At 46.0% G+C, this 15,371-nt stretch overlaps 1 protein-coding gene across 3 annotated transcripts in view; it reads left to right on the forward strand.

Annotated features, from left to right (window-relative positions):
• Positions 1-15,371, forward strand: part of LOC147625031 (Hydrolase-like protein family) — a 68,914-nt gene that overhangs the window by 21,982 nt on the left and 31,561 nt on the right. For all 3 annotated transcript variants that reach the window (XM_086818260.1, XM_086818261.1, XM_086818262.1), the window contains 3 exons: positions 10,000-10,067; positions 10,160-10,230; positions 10,355-10,582. In XM_086818260.1, the coding sequence (XP_086674386.1) occupies positions 10,000-10,067; positions 10,160-10,230; positions 10,355-10,582 (367 nt within the window). The remainder of the gene's footprint in view (positions 1-9,999; positions 10,068-10,159; positions 10,231-10,354; positions 10,583-15,371) is intronic.

The raw sequence follows: 15,371 nt of genomic DNA on the forward strand, positions 1-15,371 counted from the left end.
CATAAAGCCCAAATGCTGTCCTGAAAGCAGTTTTGTGTACATCCTCAGGTACTACACGCACTTGATGATATCCACTCTTGAGATCAATTCGGCTAAAGTATGCCAATCCATCCAACTTATCAAGGATGTCGTCTATGCGTGGAATTGGAAACCGATTCTTGATGGTAAGCTTATTCAAAGCTCTATAATCCACATACATACGAAAGGATCCATCCTTTTTTTAAACTAAGAGGACGGGTGAACAATATGGGAAAGAGGTTGGGAACCAAACCCTTCTCAAGAAGCTCATTCACTTGCTTCATGGTCTTCTCTTTTTGGGATGCACTTACACGATAGGCTGGCCTATTAGGTGGTGAGCTACCCGGCAAAAGACAATGTGATGATCTTTCGGTCGTACGGGTGGTAACTCATTTGGTAACTCATCAGGAAAACAATCATTGTGCTCTTGCAAAAATTTCAGCCTATCATTACTAAGAGTGTTTACACGTACATTATTTTCCTCAAAATGATCTCGTACAAAAATCAAGTACGCAAAAACACTCTTTTTCATTACTTTCTTAATTTGTACATGAGATACAAGGGGAATGGTATCACCCTCTTCACCAGCCTCTTCACCAGCATCAATTACATGCTCTCGGCCTTTATGCATGAAGGTGATCCTGTTGGTCTTGTAAGCCTTGCACGGATCAATACGTGTATGCCAAGGCTTTCCAAGCAATACATCACAGCCATTTAAAGGTGCCGCAAGAAAATCCTCATGATCCACATAGCCTTGAATGTGTATGCGTAACTTGCTAAAAATAGGCATGACCTGCACTTCTCTACCAACAAAGGTAGCCCTTTCTTCAATTTGAGGATCCATGTCCTCCATTTCAATATCCAAAGCAGTTGCCATGTGTGTGGATATGAAATTTTCAGATGCACAATCATCAAACATGAACAAAGCGGGCTGATTCTTGAGCCGTCCCCAAGCTTTACATACAACCCTGTCTTTGCTATCATGTGAAGTGTCGCCCTCCACATCCGGAACCATATGCACATTAGGCTTTGATGCATTTGCATTATCATGCTTCCTTTTGTTTGGGCATGCCTTCGCAATATGCTCGGGGCTACCACAAGTAAAGCATTTCCCCTCACTCATATATTGCTTTTTCTGCTCCTCCGGAGTGAGACCATAGTCTCTCAGTTTGAAGGGACACTTCTTGGTAGTGTTATTTTCAGCCTTTGGACCATTTTTGTCTTGGTTTTGGTCCTTTTTAGGTGGCTGTCCATCATTTTGCAGGTTTTGGACAGCCCTCTCTTTGCCTTGAAATGAGGGTTTAGCCTTATTGGATCGACTCAATCTGAGTTCCAATTGCTCGGTGGCAGTGGTGGCTGCGATTAGTTGGTGTAAGGTATAACCAGGATACATTTGTAGTCCCGCTTTATACACGGGTTGCAATCCCGATTGAAACCTTCTCTTCCTTTCCGCCTCGGTGACATGCATAAATGGAGACACCTCCAAAAGCACTTTCCAAAACTTTTGTACATATGCATTTACCGATTCCCCCTCATTTTGCTTCACCCAATCCCACTTCATTGTTATCTCATTCAATGCATTGGGAGGCAAGAATTGAACATAGAACCTCTCCTTGAACTCTTCCCATGATCTAACAGGATTCGGTGAGAGCTTCTCCATGAGCCACCCCCAATGGGCAGCAGTGCCTTTCATAAACATGCTTACATATTGGATCATGGATTTCTGAGTGAAATCCTCACCACTGAAAGCAATATCAAACTGGGCAATAAAAGCAAGTGCCTTTGATGCATCATATTCTCCATGATATGTGTCAAACTTAACAGATTTGTCTCGAGCTTTGAAGTCACGAGACTTTGATACATGTGCGTGCATCTCAACATGTTTTCCCCCATGTTTGTCCATTGGGAAAGCCCCTGTGACTGGCATCATTTTAGGACCAAAAGGTGATGCATAAGGCATAGATACATGTGCCCTGTAAGCATGAGGCATGGCTGGCCCCTCAACATGCATCGATACATTTTCAGCTATAGCTTCTTCCTCACGAGCACACTCGAAGGCGTGAGTGGCATGAGAGAGACGCGGAATACCTGCACCACAAAAAATTGCAGCCTATGTTGCATGTGTTGTGCATGCACATTTTCAGCCGGCAATGGCATTTGACATACATTTTGACCACTGCCATAAACATTGTATCCTTCACGGGCTACATAAGGTGTTCTTGCATGGTGTGAAGTCACTGATTGTTCCTCTCCCATAGCATGGAGATTCATCCTCTTAGACATAAGTTCTTGTTTGGGCACCTGTGGGGATTCCAAGACATGTGGGATGGTTGCCTTTTCTGCATAGATATCCTCGGTACGAGCCAAGTATGCACGTGCTGTATCCCTCGGTTGCATCTTGAGCAATCATTGCCATTGCATGATCCATATAAGATTCAGCTTTCTTGGCCTTCAAACGGTTATGTACCAATGGATCCTTGCGGCGGTAGAGATTCAATTCTTCTTGTTGTGCATGGAGAAGAGCCTGCATATGAGTAAGTTCAGCCCTCAAGACTATGAACTCTTCTTCCTGCATCTTCTCTTTGCCACGGGACGGCTGTCCTACATATTCATGTTCCCTATTGTGCACCACATGAGTTTGCTCATCCTGTAAAGCATTGGAAGCATGCATTTCATTGTCCCTGCCTCTTGTGTTAGCATCTCCAACATTCATTGTATGGCTGTCCATAATGTTCTAAGTGTAGAGATAGCTAGTGTTCACGGTGATCGTCTCTTACGATAGAAGTGAAAGAGAACCGTATGCTCTGATACCAATGTAACTTGGTTGAACACAATGCTAATCAATACACTTAAATACACTAAGATTTGATGGACACTTGCTCAAATATAAGAAGTAAATTGCTGAATTGACAAGAGACACACAATGAGCCGGAACGGCCGACCTCTCCCTCAAATAAAGTGTATTGATCTTGGGAGAATCAAGTACATAGTGTCATGGGCATTTCTGACCAGATTTCCATACCAATGCATATGAATACAGTATTGCAAACAAGTGGTTGTCGTTGTAGACTTGCAATCCACGCTACCCTCTCAAGTGTCCATGTTCCTTACCATCTGCTCTCTATTGTTCCACCAACACATGGTAGCAACAATCTGCAAGAGAGCACGTAGGCTAAGAGAACACTACACAGGGTATGTGATCTTGTAATCCGGTTCCTCCCTCCTGCTACTTGCTTCCATATTTAAGCATTCAAGCTTACCAATTGCAAGTAGAGTCGATGACAGCGGAAGTCTTCGCGATGGAAGTCCTTGGAGTGTTGAGATCTTCGATTTGTTGCCTTTCTTCGCGACAAAAGTCTTCAAGAGGATGAAGGGAACCTTGGGAAAGCTTCCCCTATGGTTCAACTTGAGAAAGGAGGGCTGAAATTAGGGTTTTCAGCAAAAAGACCAGAAATTACAGCAATAAAGAGAGCTGTTTTGCTGAATTTCAGTCATTGGGAGTGTGTAGGAGAGTGAATAGCATCCGGAAACACTCTTGGAAGCTTGAGAAACACCTTAGCAAGCTTGGAAATGGAGTTGGGAAGGAGAAAGTGCAGAAAATGCAGCCCAACAGCCCTCATGAAGAAGGTGCCAAACTCTAGAGAGGGGGAGGAGTGAGGTGGTGAGTTGTCCAGTGTAGGTGGCAGGTAGGTGCTTTGTGGAGCAAGCTAGAGTGGACACATGGCTAGTTACTCCCTTTGTACAAAGGGGATACGGTCTGGGCGGTGGACATTGGGTTATTGTTAAAATATTGCATCTTCCTTTTATGCTGTCGTGGAGCTGTCGGCCTGTTTTCCTACAGCCGACTGCTTCATGCACAAGTATATAAGAGGTGTTCCTTTATTCATTCCATCAGATCATTCCTTGCCCTATTTGCTGGCTCTTGTACTCTGTAACCTCAAGCTAATAAAGCTCAGTCCTTGCTTGCAATCTTTCTCTCTCTCATGTTCATTGCTTCCGCTTGTGCACATTCTTTCATGGTATCATTCGTCTAGGCTCTTGCTGCCGCACAATCTGTTTCTCTCCTTCAAACAGTGGCTGCGTTTCTGCTTTCCTAGTTGTGTTTTTTGCTCTACAACCTCTCCAACTGCTGTCGGCCAGCCCCTAGGCTGCGTTTTCTTCTACAGCGGCAAGTGGAGGAGTTCTAGCTGCAGATTCAGTGAGTGCATCAGACAAGTGGCACATCAGCTCTTCTCCCTCCAAGATCTCCTCCCTCTTCCGGTAGGAGGTTCCTGGTGGTGTGTTTTTGCGTTTCTTTTGCTGTTGTCCAGCTTGCATCTTCAGAGGGGGCGAGAGGGCTGCCGTCCCAATGATGTGAGATGGTGAGCAGAGAGGGTTGTTGTCCCAAGGTAAACTGTAGAAGAAAAGCGATGATGTACTGTAGTAGAGAGTGGGCTGCTGTCCCAAGGTAAACTGTAGAAGAAAAATGATGTATTGTAGTAGAGAGTGGGCTTCTGTCCCACTCTCTACTATCCCACGAACTGAAGATAAACGCAGTTGATATGCTGTTGTAAACGCAGATGATATGCTAATGTAAACGCAGATGATATGTAGTAGAGAGGCTGTTGTCCCAATGATGTACTGATGTAAAATGTTGGTGTGCTGGAGCTGACAGGCGACGATGATGAAGCAAATGTAGTGCAAGCACCAATAGCAGGAGTAGCAACAGTAGATGATGACGTGGTATCAGATGTGTGCAATGATGTGGTACAAACTGCTGAATGATGAAGCTAATCTCTATATATGGAGGTGTGTTGCTGGTCGGCCCAATAAAGGGGCAGTCGGCCAACAACACAAGAGATAAAAACCAAAAATAATCAAATAAAATCTAAAAATAATCAAATAAAATCCAAAAATCCCCTTTTTAGGGCTGGATAAAATGCCATTTTCACACACACAGTGAGATTGCAAACCTCACTATCTTGGATATGCTAAAGTGTTATGCCCTCAAAACAAAGGATCAATGGGAGAAGTATTTGTCTTTGGTTGAGTATGCTTATAACAACACTGTTCATTCATCGACAGGAAAAGCTCCTTTTGAGATTATCTATCGTAAACCATTGTTGTTGCCTGTGCTTAGTGTCAGAATTGACACCAGCGGAAGCGATACGAAGAAGAGAGAGAAAGATAGACGAACAATGCTTGATTGTATTAGCAATGAAAATAGGCGATTTACAATGGTGGGCAGAGGTCACTTATATACTCCTAAATGGAATTGCCCGACTCAACAAAGTTGGTAGGACAAATAAATAAAATGTCAAATAGACAAAATATTCCATATGAGACGCAATAATTCTAACACCCCCTCTGTAGCTCATAGTGGGCATAGATGGGAAAGTTAAGTCGATGAAGATGCAACTATGGATACCCCAGCATTGTAGTTACTGGATACATCTCAAAAAACGCACCAATCAACCTGTCTTCACAAGAAAATGCCATCTTGAGCTTCAGCTGCCACATAGAACAATGAACTGTAGACACCTACACGTCCATGATTCCCCATTCATTGAACTGTAAACACATCACGTCCAAAAATCCTCTAACAATGAACTCGGAACACATCCTATCCATAGTCTGCTAACATTGAACTGTGAACACATCACGTCCATAGTGTTGTCAAGCTGTTCTGTGCTAGATGCATATGCTTTGAACTCCGACACATGGGTCCAATGCACCTTATGGGAGCTTCGATTAGGCCCCTCTCCTGCTCACGTGCCTCTCTCTGGCTGAAGCATGTGATGAGATTTCCCTTATAGTTATGCTGCAATCAACACTTTCCAATCCCCCTTTGCTCCACTAGCCCGAAGGGAATTCGAAGTGTCACTCCACCAAGAAAAAGAAGTCTTCAATGACCTGACATGAGGTTCCAACACGGAACTTATCCGCGACCTCGATGCCGACCAATTGATTGCCAGGAAAACTATCCTCCGTGAAACAGAGACTATCAAAGAATGATGGTCATGGTCCTCGGATCCAAATCTCGGGACCAACAACCCAACACTGCAACTTTGATGTCCACTGGTACGGACATCCTTGCCACATCGCAATCAGCAAAGGCTTGGAAAAGGAGCGCGAGCTTCGGCCATAGGAAACAAAAAACAAGGAAGGAAAGATCCGAAACCATTCTTTGCATGGGAAAAAGGGTCCGTAGATTGGTGATTTGAAGGAAACGCAAAGGAAACCAAAAAAAATCCACGAACCCAAAACTGCCTTTGCAGACGTGTTTCTCTTCGCGACTTCTCTACTGCCTGCATGAAGTTAAATAGCCACCCTCGCTTCCTCTGCTACACGCGGAGCTACTGAACCTCCTTTTGTTGTTGCTCCAGCCGCTATATGCACTGCCCACGTGGCCTATTATTAACCTGCTGCCATGCGTTTTCTGCTGCCCACGTTGGCTGCCCACCTTTGCTGCCACTACAGTGCTGCTCCATCTCCTTCGCTTGCGTTGTAGGCTGCCTTGATCACACTGCCGCTGCCCTTGCTCTTGTTGACCTTGCTTGCGCGCGCGCTGAAGCTGTGCCAGCTTGCTCCTCTGCTACGTGGCTGCTTGGCAGCCCTTGTCATCACCGTGTCTGCCCTCCTTCAAGCCACTTGGCAAGAACACCAAAAAAATAACGCAAGCGTTTTGTTGGATAATGGGCCACGTTCACACCACAAGGACCTCCCTAGCCGCCTTGCCAAGCATGCACCACAGGCTGACCACCTCTCACACGCCTCTTCATCTCTTCGCCTTTCCTCTCCTTCTCGCAGCTATCTGCACCAAGGATCGGTAGGATACCATTTGCTCTGATACCATGTCAGAATTGAAGCGCTACTGAGAAGAGAGAGAAAGATAGACGAACAATGCTTGACTGTATTAGCAATGAAAATAGGGGATTTACAATGGTGGGCAGAGGTCACTTATATACTCCCAAATGGAATTGCCCGACTCAACAAAGTTGGTAGGACAAATAATAAAATGTCAAATAGACAAAATATTCCATATGAGATGCAATACTTCTAACACTTAGAACCAAGGAAGAGATCTTCCATGCGGATTTGTTTGTTCAAGACTTTTGCACAGGTTCGAAAGGCTATTGAGACATCTCAAGCCAAGCAAAAGAAAGCTGCGAAAAATCATAAAGGGAAGGTCTCATTTGAAGAAGGGAATTGGGTCTTGTTGAGATTCGAGAAAGCAAGACTTCGGAAGTCTAAAGCCAAGGACCCAAAGCTTTCTCCTAGGTATTATTGATCTTTTCAGATTACAAAGAAGATCACCGATGTATGCTATCGGTTGGACCTTCCGGAAAATTGGAGGATACATAATGCCTTACATGCCAGTTTATTGAAACCATATACGGGACCTGCCCCAGAGGAATCTATATTGGAGGATCCACTAGAGGTGGAAGAGCAAGAAGAGATTTTGCAATCAGAACAGATTGTGTTTCATTTTTTGAGAAAAAGAGGAAAGACTATGGTCAGAAAGTTCCTCTTGAAACTCAAGAACTATTTGGCATTGGATGTGAAATGGATGCGAGAAGAGTACTTCTAGGACTTTGAGATATACTTCGAGCATATGAGGAAGTGGCTGGTCAAGATATATTTGAAGTACAGACATGGACGTCTTGTGAACAAGACAAGTTTAAGAGGGAGGGATTATACCATTGCTGCCGCCGCTGTGCCTCGTACCGCCGCCAGCCGTCTGGTTGTCTGAACTGCCATTGCTAGTTGTTGCTGCTGCTGCTGCCTGAACCAACTAAGCACCGCCACTTGAACCGCCATCTGCACCAGCCGCCGCTGCCGCTAAGAAGCAAGGGGTCCATTAGAATGCCTTAACATGACACCTGATGGCCTAAAAGGGTGACCTGTGTGTGTGTCTTGTGCAAAGTCCCCTAAACCCTTCTCTCTCTCTCTCTCTCTCTCTCTCTCTATATATATATATATATATATATATATATATATATATCTATCTCTTGGATACGTGGTGAAATTTGTCACGGCACGCCCCGTTGGGCTTACAGTATCCTAGGCCACACTCACACAAATCTAATCCCCCCAAACCTTGGTGTGCTCCTTTAAAGCTACATGCTCTATCCCTAGGCAGGCAACTAACACAAATAGAACGCTAAGAAAGAAAAATTAAATTCTGCTAGCCATAGGCTCTGAAACCAAGCTGGTACTGGTTCCTAATTGTTAACTTGCCATGTATCCCACTAGTTAAGCTGCATTGAGCTTGTTGTTTATGGTATACCCGCTTCAGGATTAGAGGAACCACTAGTGCTGTGCAAGTTCTAGGACGAGAGAGAAAGGCAGCGGAACACATTTAGACACAAGCACACACAAGTAGTCCTTACCCTTACCCTTGTATTATGTACATTGAAAAGAAATACAAGTGATTGTTTTTTGTACAAAAGTTTATCAAAAGGTGATCTCCCTAGGTCTCTTCCCAAGTTTTCTGTAGAATCCTATCTCTTGGCTAGAAACACTAGCCAAGAGATGAATTCCATTTAGAAACACTAGCTGCAGATGACTTTCCAGCTCTCCAAATCGCTTGTTGTCTTGTGCTTCAGGTGGCAGAGGTTCTTGAAATGTGGGATTTTGAAATAAACTCAACGTTTTTTTTAATACATTGTTTTTTTTTTGGGGGGGGGGGGGGGGGGGGGGGGGATAAAGGTCAACCAGCAGCCTGACCAAAAGGACAAAACTGACTGCAAATAAGTTTGTCCACCAAATGTATTCAGCATCTATAAATAGTGCACTTGTTTTCTCACTCCTCATTCTTGGAATTGGAGCTTTCCTTTACCTAAGCCAACCTTTATTAGCTGGGAGGTGCAGATCTCAGCCCCAAATTTCAACAGCAAGTTTCCTCTCAGCCAGCATTTGCTTGCTGATAGAGGTTCTCATGCAACTTAGACTTTGGAGATTTAGTCTTGAGTACGGTATAGGTCTTCTATTCAGTTTTTAGCCTCAGAGGGATTCAATGCCTCATTACGCTGTAACGAGTGGATGGTTATGGAGGGAATTTAGAGACCTCCAAGACAATATTGATGTGAATGAGGTCATGAGCGAAGAACCCCCACATGATCAAGAAATGCCTCCATCATTGCCACATGAAGTCAAGCAGGATTTGGCCATGGACGAGATGCTTAGGCTTGTACATAAAGCGCTGTACACATCGAGCGCTTGCTCTATTTTGGATTAGAATTGTGGTTATACTTGTAGGTTATTGATTTTTGTGCTAGGCTTCATTATGGTTGAGTCTGCCTTGCATCTCCGGAGGTTTGACAGAAACTCAGTATGAAGAGCTTTGTGTGAATATATGCTCTTATGTGTGTGCGTGCGCGCGCGTGTGGAGTGCGTGTGTGAGAGCATATCTTGATACAAAGTTCTACACCCACTATTGGGCACTGATGACGTTAGTGGGGATGTCGTAGTATCTAGTCCACACTATGCATAATGGAGTTGATAGTTATATAGTCTTGTGGGTTGACTACCATGAGTATATAACATGCACGTTTCTAAAAGGTGAATTTGGGCATGTTCTTGGATTCATCTAGGTATATATATATTGATTTTTGTTGTTAAGTCTTCTGCTGCGTTTATCATCTCTATTAACACCTGCACTCGACTACTAGCCTCAGAATTTGTATCATATGTTTCCTGCAAATACAGCAGGCACTATAACACGTAGTTACTCTTGGGCACATATATTGCAAGTAGGGAGGCCATAGCATGTGTTTCATGCCCTGCATGATGGAGTGAGTTGACAGTCTTAAGCTATGTGACTTGACCCTTAAGTATTGTAAAAAAAAGAGGTGAATGCATCTTTATTCATGTTCTGTTTGGAAATAACCAGGACTTTCTATGACCAGTTCAGTCAAATCTGCTCTCCCTGAATTGGTTGGCTTTTGTAGTTAAACAAATTGGGTGAGGCTGATATTTTTATATTGGGTTGATTTTCAGTCCAAATGATTGGAAATATGTGGCAACTGAACTGAGAAGACAGTTGAGCGACAAGTTTTTGATTTACGGTGGGAAACTGATGCCATTGGTCTTAACTGTATCCATTGTACTTGATTCAACTGTTGACTTCTTTGTGACTGTGGATATGGACATCTTGCAGCTAGTGCTGCTAACTCATTTGCTCAGACACTGTCTGGCATTGATGTAGCTGGAAGACGGCTTGCAGAAGAGGTGGACACTTTCTGTTGATAATACATACATAGTCTATGCAATGAAAACACAGCGCATGTGCATAATATGCAGTATTATTGTATTTATGTTTATTCTTATAAGTTCATCTTTTTCTAACATGCAGGTACAAGATGTCATCACGAGAAATCCAAGTTTGGAGAAAATTTCCTTCCTTGGGCATTCTCTCGGTGGTTTGTTTGCTCGGTATGCGGTAGCAGTTTTGTTAGATTCAGCTGAAAAGGAATCCAAAACATCAAATGCTGCATTGCAGACTAGAAGAATTGGTGGGCTATTGCCCATCAACTTTGTTACTCTTGCGACTCCACATTTAGGAGTCAGGGGAAGAAAGCAGGTATATATGTATTTTTTTTGTCTTACATAAGAAGTGTTGTATTCTTCCTTTCATCTATAGAGACTCTTCAATAGACAGTGAAGAAGTATATGAAGAGTCATGCTTGTGTGTGGAGGTGTGACTTCTAATGAATAGTTTTGTTTCTTGGAAGAGGCTCTTTAATAAAAAGGTATGCTCATTCAATGTGAAGAGACGTGTCCTTTTGACAACGCTTATGCTAATCAATAATGAACAAGTAAGAGTCAAGTCACTAATTGTGACATGGCCTACTATTTGGGTGGGCATTGGATTTTTTTTTCTAGGAAAAAGATCCTTCTATTAGGTAACAAAAAAACCAACCAGGAAGGGCTAAATACAACCACGAAGGGCTCGCCTCCATGTACGGGGCGGGGATCAAAGGATCAAAGGTGGAGAAAGATGCATTTCTCCTCCGGCTGGCCGCTCTATGAGGAGAAAGCTATCTCATACAAGTGGGGGGGGGGATAACTACACAGGTGGTTTGTAATGCCAAGTGGGATTACCCCCTCTATCTGTAAGAAAAGGGCTAGGCCGCCTGAGCCTCAAGAAAGCTTCTCGCCGCTTCCGCATGCGGTGAGAGCCACCTTGCAACTTCCCCCATTGACCGCGGAGGGTATGAATGATGTCAAGCCAAATGCTCCTGATGGACTCCGTAGGCGGAGTGCGGGTACCCTTGATGGCTTCGCTACATTGAGCTCTCCATATGTGCCGGGCTGCAATGCTACTACAAATCTCCCATCTCTGGCACGAGCCCGTAGTCGAGTGATCAATAGATGGGGCTAGGATTGGTACTGCCGAGAGACCTGAAGGGTTAGTCCCCCCACCTTTCTCATAAGCCATGACAACCTCAGCTTCTATGGCCCAAGCGAGGCAGGCCAAGGTCCTGTCCATTGTGAAAATGTGGAGAATCCGCTGCCAAACCTGTTGAGCCTTCGAACAATCCCAAAGACAATGTCGGTGAGACTCCTGAGGGTGGCCGCACCTCGGACAAGTTGCTGGTTGACCGCCAGCGGCCAACCACGTGGAATAGCATAGTCCATGTCGAGGCTGAATCTGTCTCTACCCCAGATCCTAGCCAGGCCTCTCTCTTGAGCCTTCGGGGGAAGTTGTCTCTGTGCAAGCCAATCTCCAAGGGACCTGGCAGGTTCTATGCTCAACGCTTCCCATGATACATGAGGTCGCGCCCCCAACATATGGCCACTGGGTAAACAGATTAGGGGTTGCCGAAGATGCTCCTTCGAGGCTACCGGAGCTAACTGCCTAGGGACCGGCTTGAGGTGATCCCAAGCTTGGAGTAGGCTGGCTGCAAATTTGTCCTCAAAAGCTGGGCTAAATCCGTGGGCCCGCATCTCTGTGTAGATCCATCTGGTGTTCTGCGGCCAGGGGCCCCACGCTAGGAGTACGGGCTGAAATCCAGGCCAAGCGGAAGTCCTTCCAAGGCTAACCACTTGGAAGGAGTCCTCTAACAACACAAGAAGTTCCAGATCAACCCGCTGTACTTGACCAATGCATGCTCAAGAGAAGGCCCAACAAGAAGTAACGTACCACATGGTGGCAAGAAGGACCTGGTTCGCCACCACCACTGGGTCAGCATAGGAGAGCCTCGTAGAACTCCAGCACAAAAGCTTCTTCCAAATGCTCAGAAGAACAGAGGCGAGCTGTTGCTCCGGGAAGATATCGATGCCCACCTGGCATCCTAGATAGCGGAGTGGAGTTCCCCCTCGGGATCCATTGGACAGCCTCAACTGGGTGCCAAGTTGGGGTGGTGTAGAGCCTACCCCAAAACCTCACGACTTGTGCCAATTGATCGATGCGCGACAAAAGATCTCGATCGCCTTTGTGAATCTCTGGAGATTCCCCACATCTTTGGATAGGTCTGCTACTGTGTCATCTGCAAACTCTGAGTCCAGCAGCTCCTCCTGAGTACGGAGGGGTAGACGCAATCCTTGGAGCCCAGTGAAACCGGCCTTTAGAAATTTGACGGGCGGTGAAACAAACACTACCACTCAAAACACTTTAACACCCATGGGGACATGGGAAAGGAAAATAAACAGGGGGAGCTAGAGTGCTCCTGCAAACAATACACAGACACCGATTGGCCCCAAAACGCAGTGGCGCCCCTTGCGGTATTTCTTTACTTGATCAAATTTGAGTACAAAGTACAACTTGTAGAATCCTCCAGCAATAGGATCCCTTATAGTTTCACCCAGGACTTGCACATGAGTGCTTAGCAAGCCTTACCCCATGTCTTCTTCGTCAAGAGCCACTCACAAAGCCTTAACCCTTGATCGCTGTCTTCAAAAAGCCTTCAAGCTAAGTGTTCGAGGACCTTGTACACATTCAAGGCTCAAGACTTGCTAGCCGGCACCTCTCATGGCGCCCTTGCTCTCTTGCAAGTCTACCTTGGATGTGTCCACCATGTGCACTTCTGCCTCTCCCACAGTCCGCCTCCTTCCAAGAGAGACAGAGAGAGAGAGAGAGTAAACAATGGCCAGCTGTCTCTGTCCAGCAACACGTCTCTGCTCCTCCTGCAATCTGAAACCTTCCACGAGAGAAAGAGGAGGCATGAGAAAGGCCCAGCGCTGTCCTTCAGTTCTGTGCCGCAGTAGCCCAGCCAGCTAACCTTCCTAAAACAAAAGAGAGAGAGAGAGACCGTGTGTGCTGCTGCCCAACCAGTACACCAGCCTGTTGCAAAGAGGGAAAAAACCCGTGTGTGTGCTGTAGGCACAGCCCGCCAGTCTTCCCACGAGAGCAAGAGAGAGAGAGCGAGAGTAATCCAGCCTTGCGCTTTCCTGCAGCCCGCCAGTCCCCTTGCAAAGGAGAGATAGAGGGAAGCGTATTCAGCCCTGTGCGCCCTGCTCCTCCTGTGTCCGCCTTGCTTTTCACCATGGGAAAACCTTGCGCTGCAGTTCTGCCTGTGCTCTCTGGCGACCAGCCATCCAAGGAGAAGCGCCCCACACCACATCGACTACACCACCCTTCCCCTTAATAAGGAGGTGCCTCAGCCTGCTTTTTCTCCAAAAAGCAAAAACTAAAAGCAATAGCCAAAAAGCGCATCCTTTATTATTCTAAATCATCAAAGGTTATAAAACCTTATAAACCTAAAATCCTTTTGTCCCAAAGGTTATAAAACCTTTATACTTTAATTCTTTTTGTCCCCTTCACACTTGGGGCTGTCCACACATGGGTTTCCTTCTCAATTCCAATTTGATGCCATTCACATTGTCCACCATGTCCCCGTGCCCACCTGCATACTGTCTAGAGAAAAACACAGGGTCGTAACACCCCATCTCTTGAGCTGAGAGAAAAGTGCTCATGGCCGCCGCGACGAATAGGAAAAGGAAAGGTGCCAGTGGACAGCTGTGCCGGGGACCGAGTGAGAAAGGGGGAATCTGTTACCTTGGGCTCCTTGAATGAGAACCTGACTGTGAAAGGTTGAGTAAAGTCTTGAAACACCACGGATCCACTCCACTGGGAAACCCATCCCGTACATTGTGCCCTCCAGAAAGCTCCAGTAAACTCATAAGCTTTCTCAAAGTCTAGCAGAAGCACAATGAGGTCCTGCTGCCGCATCCTGGTCGAAGCTGTCACCTCCCAGAAAGTGAAGATGTTGTCCAGAATGCTTCAATCCTAAACAAGACCTGTTTGAGTGTCATCATCAAGTCAGGTCAAGTTCTTGTAGGCGGTCCCAAGGAGGGTGATGGGTCTCCCCTGGCGGATCTCCAATGTGTCACCACCCTCCTTAGGAATCAAGTGAATCAAACCCTTTGAAAGCCTCTTTGGCCTGGCACCTGTAATCATAATCTCATTGAAGGCTGCTCGAAGGCCACCTTCCATGAGATCCCAGTGGGCGAAGAAAGAGAGTCAATAAGGTGGTCTGCAGAGCGGGGGGAACCACCTCTTGTGTGTCGTCAGACCTTCTCGCGTGTCCCCACCACCTGTGGGGTAATGGGGCACCCATGAGCAGGGATCAGAAAAAATCAGTGGCAATGGCTCACGGGGGGGGGGGGGGGGGGTGGGGGGTCAGAAACAATAGCTCCATCTTGGCCACGCAACTTGCGAATACCATCTCCCCCCGCATATGGGGGCTTGCAATCTCAAAGAAGTCCCTCGTGACTCTTATCTCTGGCCTGGGTCCAAAAGGAAGCTTTGGCATGGCACCTGTACTCCACCCTCCTCTCCTTGATGGATTTGATCTTTGTACAGGTGGCATCAAGATGACTCTCAATCCACGAGCTATCAGGGGAACTCTCCTAAAGATGCTGTAGAGAAGCAAGACCCCTCCTCAGGCTCCTCTTCTGCTCATGAAATCCCTCCAATCTGCTCTGCGCTGCCTCCTACAAAAATTTGTTGATCTCACCAAGGCCCACATTCAAGGTGCATGCGCCAAAACCTGAGATAAAATTGAGTCCCGTGCATATCTTCCCTGTCCTATTGCAAATCTCGAGGTCTTGGGTGAGGCCGAGGATAGAATAACTGAAGCATGATCAGCGAAAGTTGTGCCCGCCAAGATGCCAATCATTCCCCCGCGATCGCAAGCCCACTCATCCACTTAGAATCTATCAAGTCGAGGCTCAAGAGTGTAGCCGTGCCTCCTCCAAGTCTGTCCTTTGCTGACTCGATCATGTTAAAGTCTCCACCCATGCGGAGGAAGGGCTTGACAGACTGAACTCCAGAAGATGGTTCTACTTGCTTTTGCGCCGTTCGGGGCATAAACATTGAGGAAGCCCACAAAGTCCTCTCCAATTCTAATGGTAACCCACTACGCTCG

This window comes from Cibotium barometz, chromosome 24, assembly GCF_041138505.1.
Source record: "Cibotium barometz isolate CiBa-2024 chromosome 24, ASM4113850v1, whole genome shotgun sequence".
Taxonomy (NCBI): Eukaryota; Viridiplantae; Streptophyta; class Polypodiopsida; order Cyatheales; family Cibotiaceae; genus Cibotium; species Cibotium barometz.